At 46.8% G+C, this 17,602-nt stretch overlaps 1 protein-coding gene and 1 pseudogene across 1 annotated transcript; both read right to left on the reverse strand.

The window, feature by feature from the left end:
- Nucleotides 1–4,275, reverse strand: part of LOC122647733 — a 5,370-nt pseudogene extending 1,095 nt beyond the window's left edge.
- Nucleotides 4,276–11,464: 7,189 nt separating this feature from the next.
- On the reverse strand, nucleotides 11,465–17,114 carry LOC122647732 (putative cytochrome c biosynthesis ccmC-like mitochondrial protein). The gene has a single exon (XM_043841066.1). It carries the CDS (start codon nucleotides 14,615–14,617, stop codon nucleotides 13,847–13,849), a length of 771 nt encoding a protein of 256 aa, XP_043697001.1. The 5' UTR covers nucleotides 14,618–17,114; the 3' UTR covers nucleotides 11,465–13,846.
- Nucleotides 17,115–17,602: the final 488 nt, after the last annotated feature.

Raw genomic sequence — 17,602 nt, forward strand, 5'->3', positions numbered from 1 at the left:
CTGTCCGATCCAACCAAAGAGTTAGTATCGTATATATCAATTTTTTTTTAAGATAAGGGGGCGAGTTCTTTCAGAAAAGACTTGCTGCTCTCCTATCCGAATCCCGCGAGTGACTAAGCGCGAGACGAGCCATAACATAAGGGGCGAATCTACTCTTGGTAGAATCGACCATAGATATTTTATTTTTTCGGTATATTTGCATCAGGCTTAGCCCCTAGTAAGAAGGTGTTCCCGAAAGGGGACGAAACCTGTCTAAGATCGTTCGTCTAAGATCCTGTGTGCGACTTAGTAGCGCGTGAACAGAACACGTAGCCTAAGCGGAACTAAATATTCAACCAACCTATGATCCATTTATTTAATCAGCTTACTGTCAATAAACCATGTGTTAGGTTCTCGTTGCGGGAGATCTTGGAACGTGCCCGTCGTGTGGATGCGCATACAAATAGGGTCAGTCACTATTCGACCGTGCGGAGAGTGAATTCTATATTATATCAGTCGGGTAGGCTGGACTGGGGTTCTGGGAAATTCTCTACGAATTCTTCTTTGCAAGAGACATCCCTGGGTTTAGTGATGTCTCCGGCAGCCTTGCGGGGATCTCCAGATCGAATAATTTGTTTACAAGACGCTCTTAGGGGGTCCTCTCGGATTCCAGCTTTTGACTTATCTTATATAAAGCTTTGACCTACTCCCTGAGCAGGGATGTACGATTTATACAGGTAGTGGGGTCATGTATACTCATGGGATGGCTTATGTGGTGGAGTAATGATCTCCATATCATCCAAATCCATCAAGATCTATGTAGTTGTTCAGTAAACAATTATACTTCTCGCATGCAGTACCCGAGTCTTGCCCATTTAAGGAATATGGAGGGTACGCAGTAGGCTCGGTCGCCTTGACCAATCACAGATCAGCCCGACTAACGGTCGCTTTGATCCGTTACAGATCAGCTCGAAAGTACCCCTTTCTATTATGATAGGGGCGGATGGTAGGGCTAGAACAGGCATAATCGCTTGAACGGCTAGAAGTGGGCCGACTATCTTCCATTATAAATAATAAAAATAATAATAATATATTATTATTATATTTATAATCTTTTTATATTTTTTAGGTTTTAGGCGGCGGATCGGTTGAAATAAAGATCGGGCTATTCGGGATCGGCTAGGTGATCGACTCCTTTCTTTCCATCCCCTCCCTCTGATGGCGAAACCGTGATATGTCAGCCAGCCATGGACTGCTGGCTGCCTTTATGATAGGTAGTAGGCATCGGATCAAAGGGGAATCGAACAGAGTATCGCTCTATCACATCGGGTGGATAGGTACGGATTAACAGCTGAACGTGGGGATCACGGCAAAGAAATGCCCTTCCCTGCCATCTCTGCCGGCCGAGTGCAGCGAAGGTTCATTCATCAGTAGTAGTTGTAGCTAATTCAAAGGCTGAAAGGGATCTGTTCGAACCAGAACTGAGACTGGAGAGGGGGGCGAATCCCGCATAGACCAATAGATCGAGATCCATAGTCCATTTCGGATCCAGATCGAGCTTATTACTCGACTGCTAGGTTTTTATCCCTATAGAATGAATAAGGTTGGAGAAGGAAAGGTGCGCATACGCGCTCAACTGATGAGGAGAGGGCGGGCTAAAGAAAGGGCAAAGCTATCGTTCGAGTGGTCTATTCTCACTATCGGGAAATAGACATGTTGGTACCTCCTCCCCGCAAGGCGAAGGGAAAAGCGCTGTTTAGCATTTTCGGGGGGGTTTAGAGAACTATCATTGTTTGAACGGCATCGCTGTCCCATCCGATAAAGAAGAAAGGGTCCCCCCTCCAATGTTGAGTGGAAAAATTTGAAAATTTATTAGTATAGTACTAGTGCCACACGAATGTGAACTCTTGGCCGGAATAATGTTCGAAAAAAAAAAGGTTGGCTCCTCACCCTATCGGCGGATGAGCGGCCTCCTCACCAACCTTTCCTCATTCGCTTCATTGAGCCGCAGAATGAAAGATCTCTCCCCATTAGCAACAGGTAATCATTTTCAAGCCACAAGAAGGTATCTCCTACTGAACGATAGGAAAGTGAGTTCTTCCAGTTGGCATTCATTAGTCCGGTTGGGTAGGAGCACCTGGTTGATCGCCCAACAAAATAGTTGTTTAGCGAATGACTCAACCTATGCATCCGGTATTTACACACTCTACCTCGAGGTGTGAATCACTAAAACTCTTTATTCCCCCTACCCATGGAATAGAATTTGATACTTTGACCTTGCGAGCACCCACTCAAAATAGGGAGGGCGAACTCTTATCTCCCCGATCTCCAGGCCCACAAAAGAGATTGGAATTTTCCGTCTTCTTAGCCGACGTAAGACCTTCATCCGGCAGCAAAAAGCTGTCCCTTGGAGCAGCTCAAACTTATTCCGGGTATGAACAAGCGGGAGTGCACCACATGGAGGGTACGCAGTAGTCTTTGTATGCCAAGTCACTGGACCGGCGAAACTGATTCTCCCGAGGTTGAGCTTTCAAAGCGGGATCGTTCCAACGCGCCCAGCAAACGGAGGGTGGTCTACGATCAGGCAACTCCATAAGCGAAGAAGAAAGTCCTTCCGCCCAATTATTAGTAAGGCGGTGGTCGTAGATCACCAGAACAACAAAGACAAGGCTTCATGTGCCCCAGCAAGAAAACCAAAACTATAACAATTGGGCGCTAACGCCCCGTTATATAGGGTGGTCGTAGATCAGCTTTTCTTGCTGCGTTAGCGCGCAGTAGTTTGATTGCTTAGTCGAAAGGTGCATGCGTTTGAACGTATGTCGGATCGGCTTGCTGCGCCGGCTTCTTTGACTTGATTCTTCTCTGAAGGCTAGGTCAAGTAGCCTTCCACCGACTCAACGGATGGAGAGAAGCGCGCAAACAGAGCCGGACGTTACTTAGGCAATGCCGACCGGCACTTCAACCACTGAAATAGCAGCGAATTCTTGAAAGAATTCTCAATGGTGCCGAAATCTCTCAATAAAGCAGCTAGGCCGTACCGCCTTACTCATAAAGGGGGCTTTACCCTCACGCCAGACGGCGCAAGTAGTCTCCGCGGCTATACTATATCAAATAGCCTAGGGCGCTACTGTACTTGTTTTTGTCGGGTTCTTTGCTAGCCAGACACCTGTCAACCAACCATCCAGCAACTATCAGTTCTTTCGCAAGCCAAGCCAATATGCCTTGATCCGCCCGAGGAGAATCCGAGTGAAAGCAGCAACCAGAGTGATAGTAGCGTGTGTCAGCAAACAACTCTAAGCTTAACTGATTACAGATAGGTAGTGCGGACTACACTACTTTTCTCACCTCACTCACTCTGAGGTGAGTGAAGTGCCCTACTTCTATCTCACGGGTAGTGGTAGTGTAGCTGGGCTATTGATCCTGGTGAAGGAGGCTGCGCCGGGCGAGGGGTGATAGAATAGCAAGCAGGGTCACTTCCGCAAGCAAAGGAAAAGACCCTTCCGGTGAGATCTGTAGCGCAGCAGCCAACCGCCTATTCTAGTAACGTAACGTACTGGCATTCAAGCAAGCGCAAGCATGAGGCAGCGCCGCAAGGAACCCAGAGCCTGTGAGTGAGGCGCTGTCAAGCCCAAAACACAAGTCAAAAACAGCAGAAGAGCCCTGCCCCGGAGAACCAAAAAGACGGAGCAAGCAAAGCAATGCATGGCAAGCGGTTAGGAACAAAAAATAGCCAAGCAAGCAAGAGAATCATCGTAAGAAGTGCTGGAAAGAGGCGCTGCTCCCATTTCAAGCGCTGGTAAGAGGCGCTGTTCCCATTCATTTAGCGCACTAACTTGCGCTCGCACTCTTTGACTGTCCATCCTTCAATATTTTGATCAGGTATGGAATTCTTATCTGAGCTCTTTCCCTACCCCGTCCTCGAGTTCTCGTGTCCAATCAAAAACTCAATCCTTGTTAATGAGCCCTTCATCTTCGACCGGTTGGGAACGCATGGAGAGGAGGTAGAAGGATTGTAACCCCGCAGCGTCGGGGAGTTGGTCTTTTCCCGCCCCGACATCGCCACTTCCTTCTAATGGTAGCGAAGCCGAGCCCACGCACTCGATGCTCATCTCCCGAAGGAGCATTTCCCTCAATAGCATTTCCCGAAGTAGCATCTCCATTCGAATCCGAATCGTAAGCAAAATCAGAAGCCGTTTCAGGCGCCGAATCAACATGTTGAAGAGTTTCATCCGCCGAAGACTCCGCGTCTGGAGACGTATCAAAGGAATAGACATAACAGAACATTCCCTGCTCCATACCATAAGAAAGGAAAGCTTGAATCGGAACTACAGGGTGGTCTACGATCACCTAGCAGACTACCGGTTTTTATCTACTTACTTTTGCACTCGAGCGACTTTTGAACAGAGGCTTCGTAGCCCATTTTCCTTCCCTAAACATAGGTATTAAGAATATCATTCAACCAGGTAACTCAATTATGCCACTTTTGTTGCGCCATAAGCAGCCAAGCATAGTGGTTCGCTCAAGCAAAGCAATGGAGTTTGCGAGACTTCAAAGCGTTCCGGTAGTGCTTAACGCAAGGAAATAGTAAGATAAGACCCTCTAACCAGAATTCGATTACACACGAGCTGCCAAGCGGCTTTCGCACCTTAGAATGAAAGCAACATCAATCCACAGGAATTCAATCCGTCATATCTCCACCTCGTAAAGCCGTAACAGCATCGACTCATTAATGCGCCCTCAAGGGGCAGCCTAAGGAACAAGGAAGAGGCTCGGCAGGAGACTCGCAACGTTGCACCTAAGCCCTAATTGAATCAGGATTAAGCTACTTGTGCACCCGCATTCAACTACCATTTTGTCTGGTGGTTTCGCCGTCTATGTATGAAGTACATAGCACTAACTCGACTTTAGGGGGCAAGTAGGCCAGGCCTCTTAAGGTTACCTAGTTTGCTTCATCGCCATGATCATTAGAGCTCTCGATACCGGCTGGATCGGCGCACTTGTCACACTAATTTTCAATTGGAAACTTAGTTTCATCCATCACACAAAAGAAAAGATCAGACTCTTTTTTTCGGATCAAAACTTGTCCTTCAAGCTGTCCAAGTTAGCTCTGTCATCTGTTGATAGAGTCTTTTCCTTATAACCCGGGCAGCAATAGTCATTGTTTTACTGAAAGTCTAGTGAATAAGGAGACGGCTTCCTTCGCTGCCTACTCTGCTTTCGCTGCTTAGCTTATGCTATCCTCTCAACTTACTGTAGGTAGCCAGTCTTCTCCGACTGAAGAGAATACCAAGTCAGGTCAGGAATGCACCAAGGTAGAATAGTCCCTTGTATCGGTCAGTCAATCAATAGTGGAATAGAATAGTCCCAGTAATAGTCTCGTCAAATTGCCTAGCGTAGGCTTAATGCACTTCCCTATCTCGGTCCTCGCTCTCAACGCAAACGGTAGTCAGGTAGTCAGGGAGTCAAGCAAACAAGCAAAGAGACTGAACACCTTCTGCTGAAAAACTTTCTAATTCCGCCTCAGATTCGTGATAAACTGGATCTCTTGTTTCGTGAGAAACAGAATATGTTGGCGAATCAGTTGGATATTCATTAGTTGGCGAATCGTCTGTTGGCAAATCCTCCGTTGTTGAATTGTCCGTTGGAAAAGAATATGTCAGCTAATCGGCTGTCGGCTTCTATTCTCGATCACTTCCTTCCCCACCCCCTTACTCAACAATTGGCCTTCCTTCATGCCTGTTGGCTTAGGTGCGCTATTGCTATTGCATTTGGTCTCTTTCGCGCTGTGTGCTTTATTGCCCCCCACCCACCGCCATGATCAACGCGCCTTAAACGCCGCGAAAATGCCCTTATCGAGCATTTTTAGATTGAGTTGGAGAGCTTCCTTGCCCTTGTTTCAAAGCTAGCTTAAAGCTCTAGTTCTGCCCAAATCCCCTAGGATTTGGGCTTTCCTCTTCTGCGGATGCTTCTGTTGCTGCGGATGCTGATACTTCTGCTTATGCGGATGCTATGGAAAAGAATGAATTTCATTTCCCTACCACCTCCCGCTGTTCTCTTTCGTGCTATGCTTGTTTGGTTCGTAGCGCGCTTAAAGCTACTGTATTAGGGGCTTCTTCACGCTCTATTGCTATGCTGTTGCTTAGCTTTGCTTGTTTTTGGTTGTAAAGTGCTGCTCAAGCTGAGCTAACTACAGGTCCGAATGAACTGGGACACCCAGACCTTTCTTATGCGGAAGCAAAACCTGTGTTTCTATACGAGTTTCCTTCAGTTGCTTGCTCACCCTAAGCAAGCCATACTATACTTCATTCTTTTGAATTTCATTCATTGAAAGATTCCTTACCCATAGGATCAAGGTTCTCCTCTTCAGCTTCTGTTTCGGCTTTCTCTTTTGTTTCATCAGCGTCTGTTTCGGCTTAAGCTTCTGCTGATGTTGATGCTTTTGAAACAGCTTCTTCTGATGCTGATTCTCCAGTGGAAGCTTCTGCGGTCCCCTGGACCCTGTTGCTGCTTCTGGTTCATATCATTCTCCAGTTGCTTCTTCTGATGCTGATGCTGAAAATCATTCATTCCTCTCGGCTATTCCTTCCCCAACCCTTCCTATACGAACGAAACAAGCCGATCTAGCTGTGACGTCCAACACAGCAGTGGGGCTACGGTTCGCCACTTCACCCGGCGCTTGGAACAGCTAGCCAGATAACACGAAAGGAAGAAAAAAAGCTCTGTTCAAAATGATCGGGAGTAATGATCGAATGCCGATTATACATATCATTCGGCGAATGGGAAGGATGGATCAGAGGGAGAAGCATTCGCCCATGTTCGATCCGCAGTGAGAGATTGGTCCCTCGCAACCATGAAAGAATTCGATCGATCAGTCTACCCGGCTTCAAGGAGATGGGTCGGTTGTGGATAGAGAGGTCGGGATTACCGGATGGATGTGGAGCAGTTGTAGCCTCATTTTTTAGACATAATGATCAATACTCTATTTCGGGGATCCTTAGTTGGCGGAACTAGTTTGCTCAGGTAGCACTGTCACAAGGTCGCAAGGCAAATCGTTAATCTTTCTCAATGCAAGCGAGCTCACAAGCTGCAACGTCAATATCTATCCTTCGACCTGAAATGTTTATATAGCCCTTGATCTGCACATATTACAGCCATCTATGAAAGCTTGCAGTTCCGCCTCCTTATTGCTAGCTTCTCCATATAAAATTTTTAAAGCTAGGAGCATCTTTCCCTTGAGAATCTCTCAATACACCTCTGCCTTCAGCTGCTCTTGATCTATGTGGAGCTGCTGCCATCAAAATGGAGTTGTTGCTCTCCTTCCGCGGGTTTTGACCAGTACACTGGAATACATAAAGCTGATTTAGGAGTCAGGGGAAGATTGAGCATCTCAAGAATCGATAGGTGGAGGGCAGGGAGGGCCTCTTCTGTTGGTCAAGAGGCATCACTACCTTATTAGCAGGTTCGAATGAGCTAGCTTTATCTGGTTTCTGAGGTGTGAAGAGCCCTTCTCAAATCTATCATCTCCTGGTCCTAGCAAGCCGTATCTTTCGGGTGCTCGCTACTCCCGAACTAGTCTTTCTTTCTTCAACAAGGCCGGCCGTGCCATCCGAGCGCACTTGCTTGCACCCTTCCGAGGATCTATCGAGTCACATTGATTCATCAATACAACCCTTATGAATTGCTTTATTTATAGGGGAAGAGAAGTGGAATGGAATAAAACAGTCCAATGCTGCTGCTATGTTAATACATACTCTATAAAAACTATTGAAAACAACATTCATTCATCCCCGCCCAGGGCTCCCTGAATCTCTCGGATCCTCGTCCGATCCGACGAAATTTCGGTTCGATTCGACCGCATTAGTGCATAACGGAGCATTTCTCCATAGGTCGGACAGAGAGAGCAGCCTCTACTCGGGCTGGCAGGACAGTTCTGTTTTCAAACAAATAAGTAGTTTCCCCGGCTTTTGAGATTTGATATGCTCTCCTATTGATCGGTTATTCCTTCCTGTCTTGCGACTCTGGGTGAACATGGTTTCCGGTTCGAGGTGAACATGCCAGTTGGTTCTATAGTTAAGTGCTATCTCGAGTTGAGTAGGCGGATTTCCTTATTCGAACGAAACGTATAAGGCATGTTCATGGAACCAACCGAACAAGATGAAGACTAGATTTTCCCAACAACCTAATGGGCTTACTAATAGGGCTCTCCGCCGAAGACAATATAACCATTATTTATCAATGGCGGAATGGAGCAAGGTGAAGCAGCACCCTCCATGCAGCGGCTTTCAATATTCGGCGATTTCTTCAACTATGAGAAAGCGGAAACTATGATCAGGTGTTATGCAACGGACGTCGCCCCGTACATGTTACCAAGGCATGTTGACTAGTTGTTCAACCTAATTAGACCTGGCGGGATTTCGCCGGTCCAGTACCCGAACCCCATTCCCAGCCGAGATGATCGCCTTATTGCGTTGGATGACTTCCTGCTTGGGAGCGTGACTCTCGTACCTATGGGTACAGACTCTCAGTGGACGGTGAGCGCTTGAGTTCAGATGGACAGCTGTGCAATATAGATATAAACCTGCTCCATTTTTTTTGTTAAAGTCCACTCCTTCGGAGCCTCATATACGGTTCGACGGGGCGGTCGTTCCTGATGACTAACTATAACCGGAATGCTAACTTGACGTTCTTTTCTGACACTGAAAGCCGCTTCTTTCAATTGTTGGGGAGCTTACCTGTAAAAGCCGGGCCGCCGAACCACAGAGCAATTCAAAATTGGGACGGGCTGGGGAACAGCTGACGAGTCCCCTAAGGTTCCGTCTGCGTCATACGAAATATTGTAAAACGAACCCGGTAACCGTACTTACCTGGAAAAAATGGGACCCTTGCCGCCTTTTACGGGAAATTTCATATAGTCGAGATGGTCAAGGAGAACGTAGTTCACAACTTCCGGATGAGCGAACCAACTCACTAAACTACGGAACACTTTTGGTGGGCTACAACTATGACAGGCTTTCTATACTCGAGAAATCCAAGCTATAAATAACAGCGTACCTTACAACACTAATGGTTTGTCGCACTATGTCAGTCACAATAACTGGCCATCCAGAAAGCCCAACACTGCCTACTTTAGCTTGACGGATGCCTGCATTTGTTAGTGTGCCCTTCTGTTCCACCAGGATCGAAGGTGGCTAACGATGCAGGGTGCGTAATCGGTACATGCAGACCATGGCCTGGGCGACCGGCTCGCAGCACCCGAAAGGGGCACCCGCGGGACTCCTATACTGGAATGGCACTGTATTAGTTTGAGGAGAAGGGAGAATACAGTGCAGAAGCATTAGGAGGCCTTCATTGAGTGAAAGACCTTTAAAGGGGAGAGGAAGCGAAAGCTCCAGTCAATCGATCGATCATGGGATCATTATGGACTGAACTACAGACATTCTGCTCTAGTTCAGATCAAGGAAAAGGGATAAGGATAAAGGGGACAAGCTACCACAAACGGATTGACAATCTACCAGTGGCAGAACCTTACCCCCTTTGTCCCCCTCGCTCGATACATATGGCCGACTTTCAAAGATCAGCCCTTTGTCTCTGCTCGTCAAGTAAAGTGATGAAGGTGTACTAATGGGTAAGAGTCGCATCAAGACAGAGCTTTGACGTCAACTTCGCACACAAAAAACTGTCTCTCTTTTCGTATCAAAAGAAAGCTTCTGTTCTATCTTGGAAAAGTGACGATTTCGTAGAAAAGGAAAGCCGTTCAAGTCAGGCTCCGAAGGAGTGGAAAGTTTGTAATTGTCAAATCTTTATTGGGTTGGTGTATATATCGTCTTACCACACACAACCGTCAACTCTTTCGAGTCCATAGGAAGTGTAGGTTTTGATGCCTCTCGACACATCTATTCAGCTCTTTTACAAGCCTCACGGACGTGCGGAAGGTGCGGAAGCGCCTCCCCATCACCCTGGTGATAACCAGGAATGGTGCCATGAAGGACCATCTATGTAATTTGACTGTACGAGGAGGAGAATAACACATTCTTTGCCAGCAAGCTCGAGTCCGCAAAAGCCGTAGGATAGGGAGAGTTATCCACTAGTAGTTTTCACTGCCCTTGTGGTGGCTCTGTTACCGGAGGTTTCACCTCTGACCTTTCACTCTTTGGACCAGAGGAACCTATCCCCCTTCATCCATCTGTCTTGTCTGTTCTGTCTGTCCGTTAAAGTAGGTTAACGAGTGAAGTTCCTGCCTCTCACCCGAGAGTCCCGAGCTGAACGCCTTAAGCTAGGAGTAACTCGAACTAACACGAACCATTCCCTCTACTTTCAGGCAGGGAAGGAGGGAATGGGTGACGTGGCGGTCTTCCAGCTCTTCGATTGCTTACTGTACCGGATGGGTTTTCGCTCTCTTGGTCCCGGGTCAGAAAAGGAAGGTTGGTGATTGGTGGTCTTCTCTCCGTGAATGTCGGAGGTGGGGCAGGTCGTCCCATAGGTCTGGCTCTGAACACGTCCCTTGCTTGGGTGGGGTCTGACCAAGGTCTGTCCACCTGTCCGGTTGGCTGCAAAGGTGCCTTCATCATTGCTGATCTCACTCGGCTGCTGTGCCGTATTCAATTCATCTCCCAGTTCAGTAAATAGTCTTTTTTATTTGAGATTCAATCTGCACCATACGATCATGATCAATGTTTTGTTCGTGATCCTCCAAATTGGACCGTTGCGGGTTGGTCTCCTCTTGAATGTGCTGAAAAGTAGCCTCATTAAGAGTCTCATTGAAATGCATTTCCCAACAACGGTTGAGGCTCGATCTGCATCGTTCGATTTCCATCGATGTTGCGATTGGCCTCCGTCTGATTGGACCGTTGGAGATTGGCTCTCTCTAGTTCTTGCTGAAAGTCGTATTCAATAAGAGCGTCATTAATTACCACATCATTGTTGTCTTCCGTCTCCAAACGGTCGGTCAGCGGGTCAACGAAGAGTTCCTCCCTAGCCGTTGTTGTATTTGCAATTTGAACTTCTTGACTATGCCGGCCGCCGGTCTCTCTCCGGTTCCCGGTGCCATTGTTTTCGGCAGACACTTGCTCTTGTTGATTTCGATGGGAAGATCGTCGAGGAGGGACCAGGATCCATGGTCCGTAGCTCGATCTTCCTGGTTCTATCGCCATGACTTCAACAGGCTTTCCACGGGTGGATCTCAGCTCCCTCGAGTCGTTGATGAGCTGAGGAAGCACTTGTTCGTTCTCCGGGAGAGGTTCTGAGTTCGTGCATGCATTTTTCCTATGGCCTACTTTGCCACATCGAAAACATACATTCTGTAACGCCTCATACTTGCAACGGACTCGTCGGTAGAGGTTATCCTCTGTTAGGAGAACCGCCGGTGCAAGAGGTTGGTTCAGATCAATTTCTACGCAAATTTTTTCATATCAAACTATAGTGCACTCTTCTGTATGCTCGTCTAGCTTCACCGCTTGTCCAATCAGAGCAGCTACTCTGTGGAGGATGTCCGGTCGCCAGTATGAAAGAGGAAGTCGAGGTAATCGAACCCAGATAATAGCGGAGTCCAGTTTGGTCTCAAATGGATCAAACTTTGCGTGCCATCTTCGCAAGACCAGGTCCGAAGACAAACCATGGTCCTATAGTAATAACGAGGTTGAAGTCTTCAACGTTTGCAAATCTGAACAGAAAGTAAGCGCCTCCCATGGCCATGATCTGAACTCCTCCTTTCATGCCTGCTTGTTTCCAGACTGCTTGCATTCTCTCGGTGAGCGATTTTAGGTGAACAAATCCGCCTAGGACTTTGCCAAGAAGGCATAAGTTCCAGGCCTCCGCACTCTCTGATAGAGTACTTCGATCTCCAACTCGTATTTTTTCTCCCAATCTTCGCAATGGTCCGTTATAGCAGATTCATTCAAGTCCACTTCTGCTACATCGTTATCCAACTCCTCCATCTCGTCAGCCCAGGATTTAGAGTTGGAAGAGGACCCCTTAACCACCTTTTCTCTGTAAGATGGTTTAAGAGGTTCTTTTCCCTCCATCGTTAGAAGACATGGTTGTTGGTGAGACAAGAGAGGTACTGTTAGAAAGTTTTGTGGTGGTGCTAACCAGCTCTCCATAGATGAATAGAAACACTTCATACCTGAGCGCACTCGAGTGCTTCAACTTCTTTGAATCCGGCGGATGAATTCTTTGAAAAGATTGGATCGTCCTCAAGCTACTGATCTGTGGTCTCAGTTGTTTTTGTTGTCTTTCTCAGAGTATTGAGCCGTCTGCGACATTCAATCCGGTATTATCTCTCAACACTTTGCCGAAGACCAACGCTTTCTCCAAGATGAGTATCCCATCAAGGCGCCGCCTTCCTCCATCCTTCACGTCTAGTCTAATAACTCTCCGCAGATCTCTTGAAGATCTTCCTAGAACACTAGTGGTTTTTCCATGCAGATCTTTTATCACTCTGTTAGCCTTTCCTTCCTCATCTAGTCCTCCGTTACTTTCATCCCCTCGCTCTGTTTTACTCCACTCACGATTTCTGACCCTTCGCTCATCTTTCTTTCAGGGCACCCCATCAATTCATTCCGGACCACCCAAAGAGTGGACCCAAAAGACACCACCTACATAAAGCATCAGCCTGGTCGGATGATTTAGCCAATCTTTTTTCAATGCAAATGAATCTCAGAAACCTAAAGGTTTCCTTTCTTCAATACAGATTAATATCACGGTGAAGAGCCCTAATATTTGCTTGAAGTCCCAATCTCTCTGTAAGTCTTGTAAAGACCTCTATTCTTTTTTTTTCTTTCTTGTTGAATGAATTATAAAAAGTATAAAAAAATGTTTAGCAATTTGGATTTCTCCCTATGTTGATTGAACATGCCCATCCATCAGGGCAATTCAATACAAATAATACGGTGTATGTGTGCTTGAGACTTGAGAGAGAGAGGATGGTGACGTGGTTCTGTCCCCTTCTTCTTCTTTCCTTCCTCGCTGCCGAAACTGACTAATAGGGCGACCCCCCCTCCTCTGTGGATGCGGTTATGTATAGTTGGAGATGCATGTTGTTATCGTTTTTCCAAAACCTTGCTGTTTATTGGGAAGTGCCTTAGTGAAGTTGCTTGCGAGACAAAACCGTCAGGCGCCTTTAAAGGTCGTTGCCGCTTCGTTGGTATTGGTCAAGTGTTGGATAGGGCCCCGCTGGTTCCTGCCCATGAATCCGCTGGTGGATGGCATACCGTTCTCGCCTCTGACATCTTGTCTAGTCGTGGGAGAACTCTCATTTTGCTAGGTTTTGGTTCTTCGCAAAAGCCTCTCAAGGATGTGTCCGAAAGTACTTCCCCTTTGATCCCTCCTTCTGACTTCTGATCTCGGTGACAGTCAATGTATATAAACCTCTCGCCCTTGATGCTTTGGCCCTTGACCTAACTAGCTGGAAGTAGCTGATGAGCTATGGTTTCGTATTGGGACAGTCTCTCTGGTCAAGTGCTGTTTCATCGGATCTATCTCGTGGACGGGAGCTTACCGCGGCTGATGATCTGACGTATTTCAGTATAGCTCCCGCTGTCCTTTGCCTCTCCCGGGGCTCAATCTGCATGACAACGTTAACTTGATGAGAGGACGAGACCGCCGATCCGCCATCCCACGAATTTTATTTGAACCATGATTGGAGAATCAAGCTACTTGCCCTTTAGTAGATCGTGGGTCTGACGTCCTCCTCATTATAGTCCTCCTAGAATCAATAGCATTTCGTCGGAATACATCCTGTCTTTTCACCTGTGTAGTCCTATGCATAGTAAGTACTATAGCCCCAATCATGGCTACTAATAAAATAGGACTAGGAACCAAAAACCAGACGGAATAGTAGGTATAAAGTAAATTGCCCAATGTTTCCAAATTAGTCCAACTTCGTACCTTTCCGGCATGAACCGTCAATCTCAGCGAGTGAACTAGGTTTTGGTATTCCTTCTCGAGCTTCTATTTCTTCCGTTAAAGGAGATTCGGGAAAAGATGGAATAGGAAGACGTGTTTCCAGAACGAACAAGATACGGGTTGAGAAGGGGGAGTTAGCAAAGTTGGACAAGATTGGAATGAGCATTGGAACATGTATTGATGTACCAGATTGGCTAATGCTCCCAGGTTGATGCGATGTATTCCACCAGTTGACTGGAGACTTAATTATTGGTATATCGATCGGTCCAGCACGGATTGAAATAGGAGCCGGTTCGACAGGAAGCTTTTGAAAACGCAGTGCACCCAGGTAAATAAGGAACGAGATGAATACAGAGGTTAAACGAGCATCCCACACCCGAAAGGTGCCCCACATAGGTCTTCCCCGAAACCCCCCAGTCACTAAGGTAAACAACGTAGAAAAAGCACCCATTTCTGTACCGGTTCCGGAAGAGCGAAGAAAAAGGGGATGTTTTGTTAATAGGAACATAAAACTGTTTATAGCCGTTGCGATATATACAAGTATACTCATCCGAGCCGCAGGAACATGTACATACGGAATACGAGAATTTCCACCTTGTTGAAGATCTTGTGGTGCTACCCGAAGACTTAAATGAATAGCCATCGCTGTTAAGAACAACCGAGATCCAATGAGAATTTGCGCGTAGCTTCTGGTCTTTGACATAAAGAAAGAAGGTTGTAATAACGAAACGGACATGTGAGAATTTGGTCCTAGCTAGTGAACAAGAAAGACATGGATGTATATTCAATACGCAATCAAAGGATTTCGCATGCTTACCAAAGAATCAACTCCATGAGCGCGCTAGCGCGCCCCAGCAAGAAAACGTTGCGCTAGCGCGCTCCTATACTGACGTCTCGCGCGTCGCGCTCATCCGTTGCTTGGTTGCTTGCTGGGCGCGCTAGCGCAGTAGTTTGATTGCCTGATCTACGACCACCTGATCGTAGACCACCCTGCGGTCGAGCTGATCGTAGACCACCCTTGCTTTGTTTTCGCTCCGCTCGTGCGTGGCACTCCTTGCTTGCGGAGCGGCATACCGGAAAAAGAAGGAATGACTTTCTATATCCCCGGTGGAAAAGTCCCCAGAAAAAGTCAAAGGTCTCCCCGATCTCTTTTCTGGCGAAAAGACTGAAAGTAGGAGCTCTCGGTGCCCCTACGTTCGAGACTCTGGAAGACTTCACCCAGAGTGTCCAGCGAAAACTCATTCCCCCTCCCAGTTTTTAGGAATTTAGCCCCCCCTTCAAGCCAGCCTCCACCTGCAGCTTTCGCACCTCCATTTTGTGGAGTCTTTGCCCCTTGATCTCTAAGATAGAGCGAGCTTTATCGAGTAGCAACTCAGATGAAGGCAAGTGTGTCTTCCCCCTGTAAGTGAAGACCAGGCGGGAATAGATCTGAAAAAGGCTTTCTCCTCCGATCTCTTGCTCCAGAGGATTTGGGTCCAAATTCGGATGGGGGGCATGGGGAACTTCCGCCGGTGCTGGCGCTAGCGGGGGCGCCTCGTGAGCCGCCCCCGGTTCTGGTTCTGGAGCCGGCGGGTGATTCATAATCCCCCCATGAGCGTTCAAAAAGTGGTTTAGTATTTCGAATAAGTCCATGCCGACTTCGCGCAACTCCAGCCAACTCCCCTGTTTCTAATGTGTATGAAACAAAAAGTAAAATTGGGCCATGTCTCACGAGCGAGGCTTACCTCCCAACCTCAGCTCGCTACATATGGCCGGAGCTTCATACTTTTGTCCGTCTTTTCCATCAATGGCCTCGGGTGGTGCCGTGGTAGTACCCCAGAGCCCCTCACTCCACCCGCGCGACGATCGGGGGAGAGAGTAACAAGACGGAATGGGATCATTGTTGAGTCGTAACCCCTTAAAAAAGAAGCTTGTTAACGTCGTCCCGGTATGTTGGATACAACACATAGACACCCCTATGACCGGAGAGGAGTGTACCCACCGAAGCGAGCTAAGCCACACAAACCAGGAGAGAGAGAGACGGGCGGTCCTCCACAAACCGAGCTGTAGTTGACAAGGTACGTAATTGCAGTTACCCTAGGAGAGAGCAAGAGAGAGAGATTGACTAACCAGTAGGCGGTAAGAGGTAGAGGGGGTAGCGAGCGAGGGTAAGTTCCGTTAATATGTCGCCATCCCTTCCCCTGAACACTGACACACTCTCGTCGCCTTACTCATCACCGTTTGATCTACGGTAGATCGTTTAGGGAGGGGGAAGGAAACGAAGTTGGAGAAGTGACCCATGCAAACAAGCAACGGATTGAGCGCTAGCTGATCTACGACCACCGTTGCGCGTTAGCACGCCTTATTTTCTTAGGGCGCCTTTTCTTGCTGCTGGTCTAAGACCACCCCTATGTGAGTAAGGCGTTGCTTGTTGGGTGCGGACTTCTTATTCGTGTATTTTATAATTGATCTAAGCACACTTACTCGCCCGATTATATACGCAATTCCTTTGTCATTTATTTGCTTTTGTATTTCCCGTACTCGTCTGTAAGGCAAGTAAAAAAAAGTTTTCATTTTCTTACTTGTATTTTATTATTTTTTTGTTGCGCTAAGCCACAAATCACGAAATTGAATAAGTACACAAACCCGGAATGCCCCGGTTGACAAATCTTTCCTCTCCCGTTGGTCGAGCTCAGGTGGACTACTATTTTTCTTTCTAACTTGATGAGAGTTGGGCCCCCGGTGCGGAGCCCTACTTTAGCTCCTTACTCGGACTGGAAATCGTGCTTATTTCGTTTTTAAGAAATGGGATAGGGAACTAGGCTAACTACTTCTATTATCTTTACCGTTGCTTTTCTTCTCTCTCTCTCATTATTTAAATAAAAAATTTCCTATCTTCTTTTTTAGAGAGAGCTGGACAGTAAGAAAATTGGGTGGTGGTTCACGTGGAAGAAAAGAGTAAGCAAGCTACCTTAGGTTGTACTTCTTTATTCACAAAATCTCTTCTTTTTTCATTGATGTTCTTTTTATATTAAAAAAAAATAATGTATAATTTGGGAATAATGAGGGTAGCTGCCTCCTTCTTAGTGGGGATGCGCTTTCCTTGTTGCTTTCTTAGGTTTTGGAATGCTCGAGATCTCTTATATACCAGATTTTGGAAAAAGGCGGATACATCCTTTTTTATTTTTGCAGCAACAATATAGAGCTAGATATGTTTTTCTCTTAGGCAATGAAATTAAAAAGAGTGGGTATTCCGTCTTCTTTTTTATGCTTGTCTATTTCTTCTTTAAGAAAGGAGTTGATCTTTTTCAACAATCGATTGATTGAGGGATCCTAGCCGGTGAAGGAGATACGTACGGGAATAGGTTTCAGCATGAACAGGTTCAAAAATCCTTGATGCGGGATCCAATCCAGTAGCAGGGGGCCTTTCGATGAAGCCGTTGATGCAGCAGAAGTGGACTCTTTATTTTATGTCGATTCAGCAGCCTATGTTTATGAGATACTACTAGGGGAGCACCTACTAGCTAGAGCTAGGCTAAGGGATAACCTAATAAACCTACGTTGGAAGGACTTATGGGAGAACTGCGGAAGACTTGGAAATTCCGTTGAACCCTCAAGCACTGATGTGCTTAAAAACAACCCACGTATAATCCTAAGGCCATACCTACCAACTATTACCCATGCGCGGCCATACCCTTCTTTAGTGAATCCTTCTATAGTGGATCGACCTTCTCGCTACATA

This window comes from Telopea speciosissima, unplaced genomic scaffold (assembly GCF_018873765.1).
Source record: "Telopea speciosissima isolate NSW1024214 ecotype Mountain lineage unplaced genomic scaffold, Tspe_v1 Tspe_v1.0126, whole genome shotgun sequence".
In the NCBI taxonomy this organism is placed as follows: Eukaryota; Viridiplantae; Streptophyta; class Magnoliopsida; order Proteales; family Proteaceae; genus Telopea; species Telopea speciosissima.

Bases quoted from the DNA above. Each gene is read 5' to 3' on its own strand.
- LOC122647732 (XM_043841066.1), bottom strand. From the start codon at position 14,617: ATGTCCGTTTCGTTATTACAACCTTCTTTCTTTATGTCAAAGACCAGA.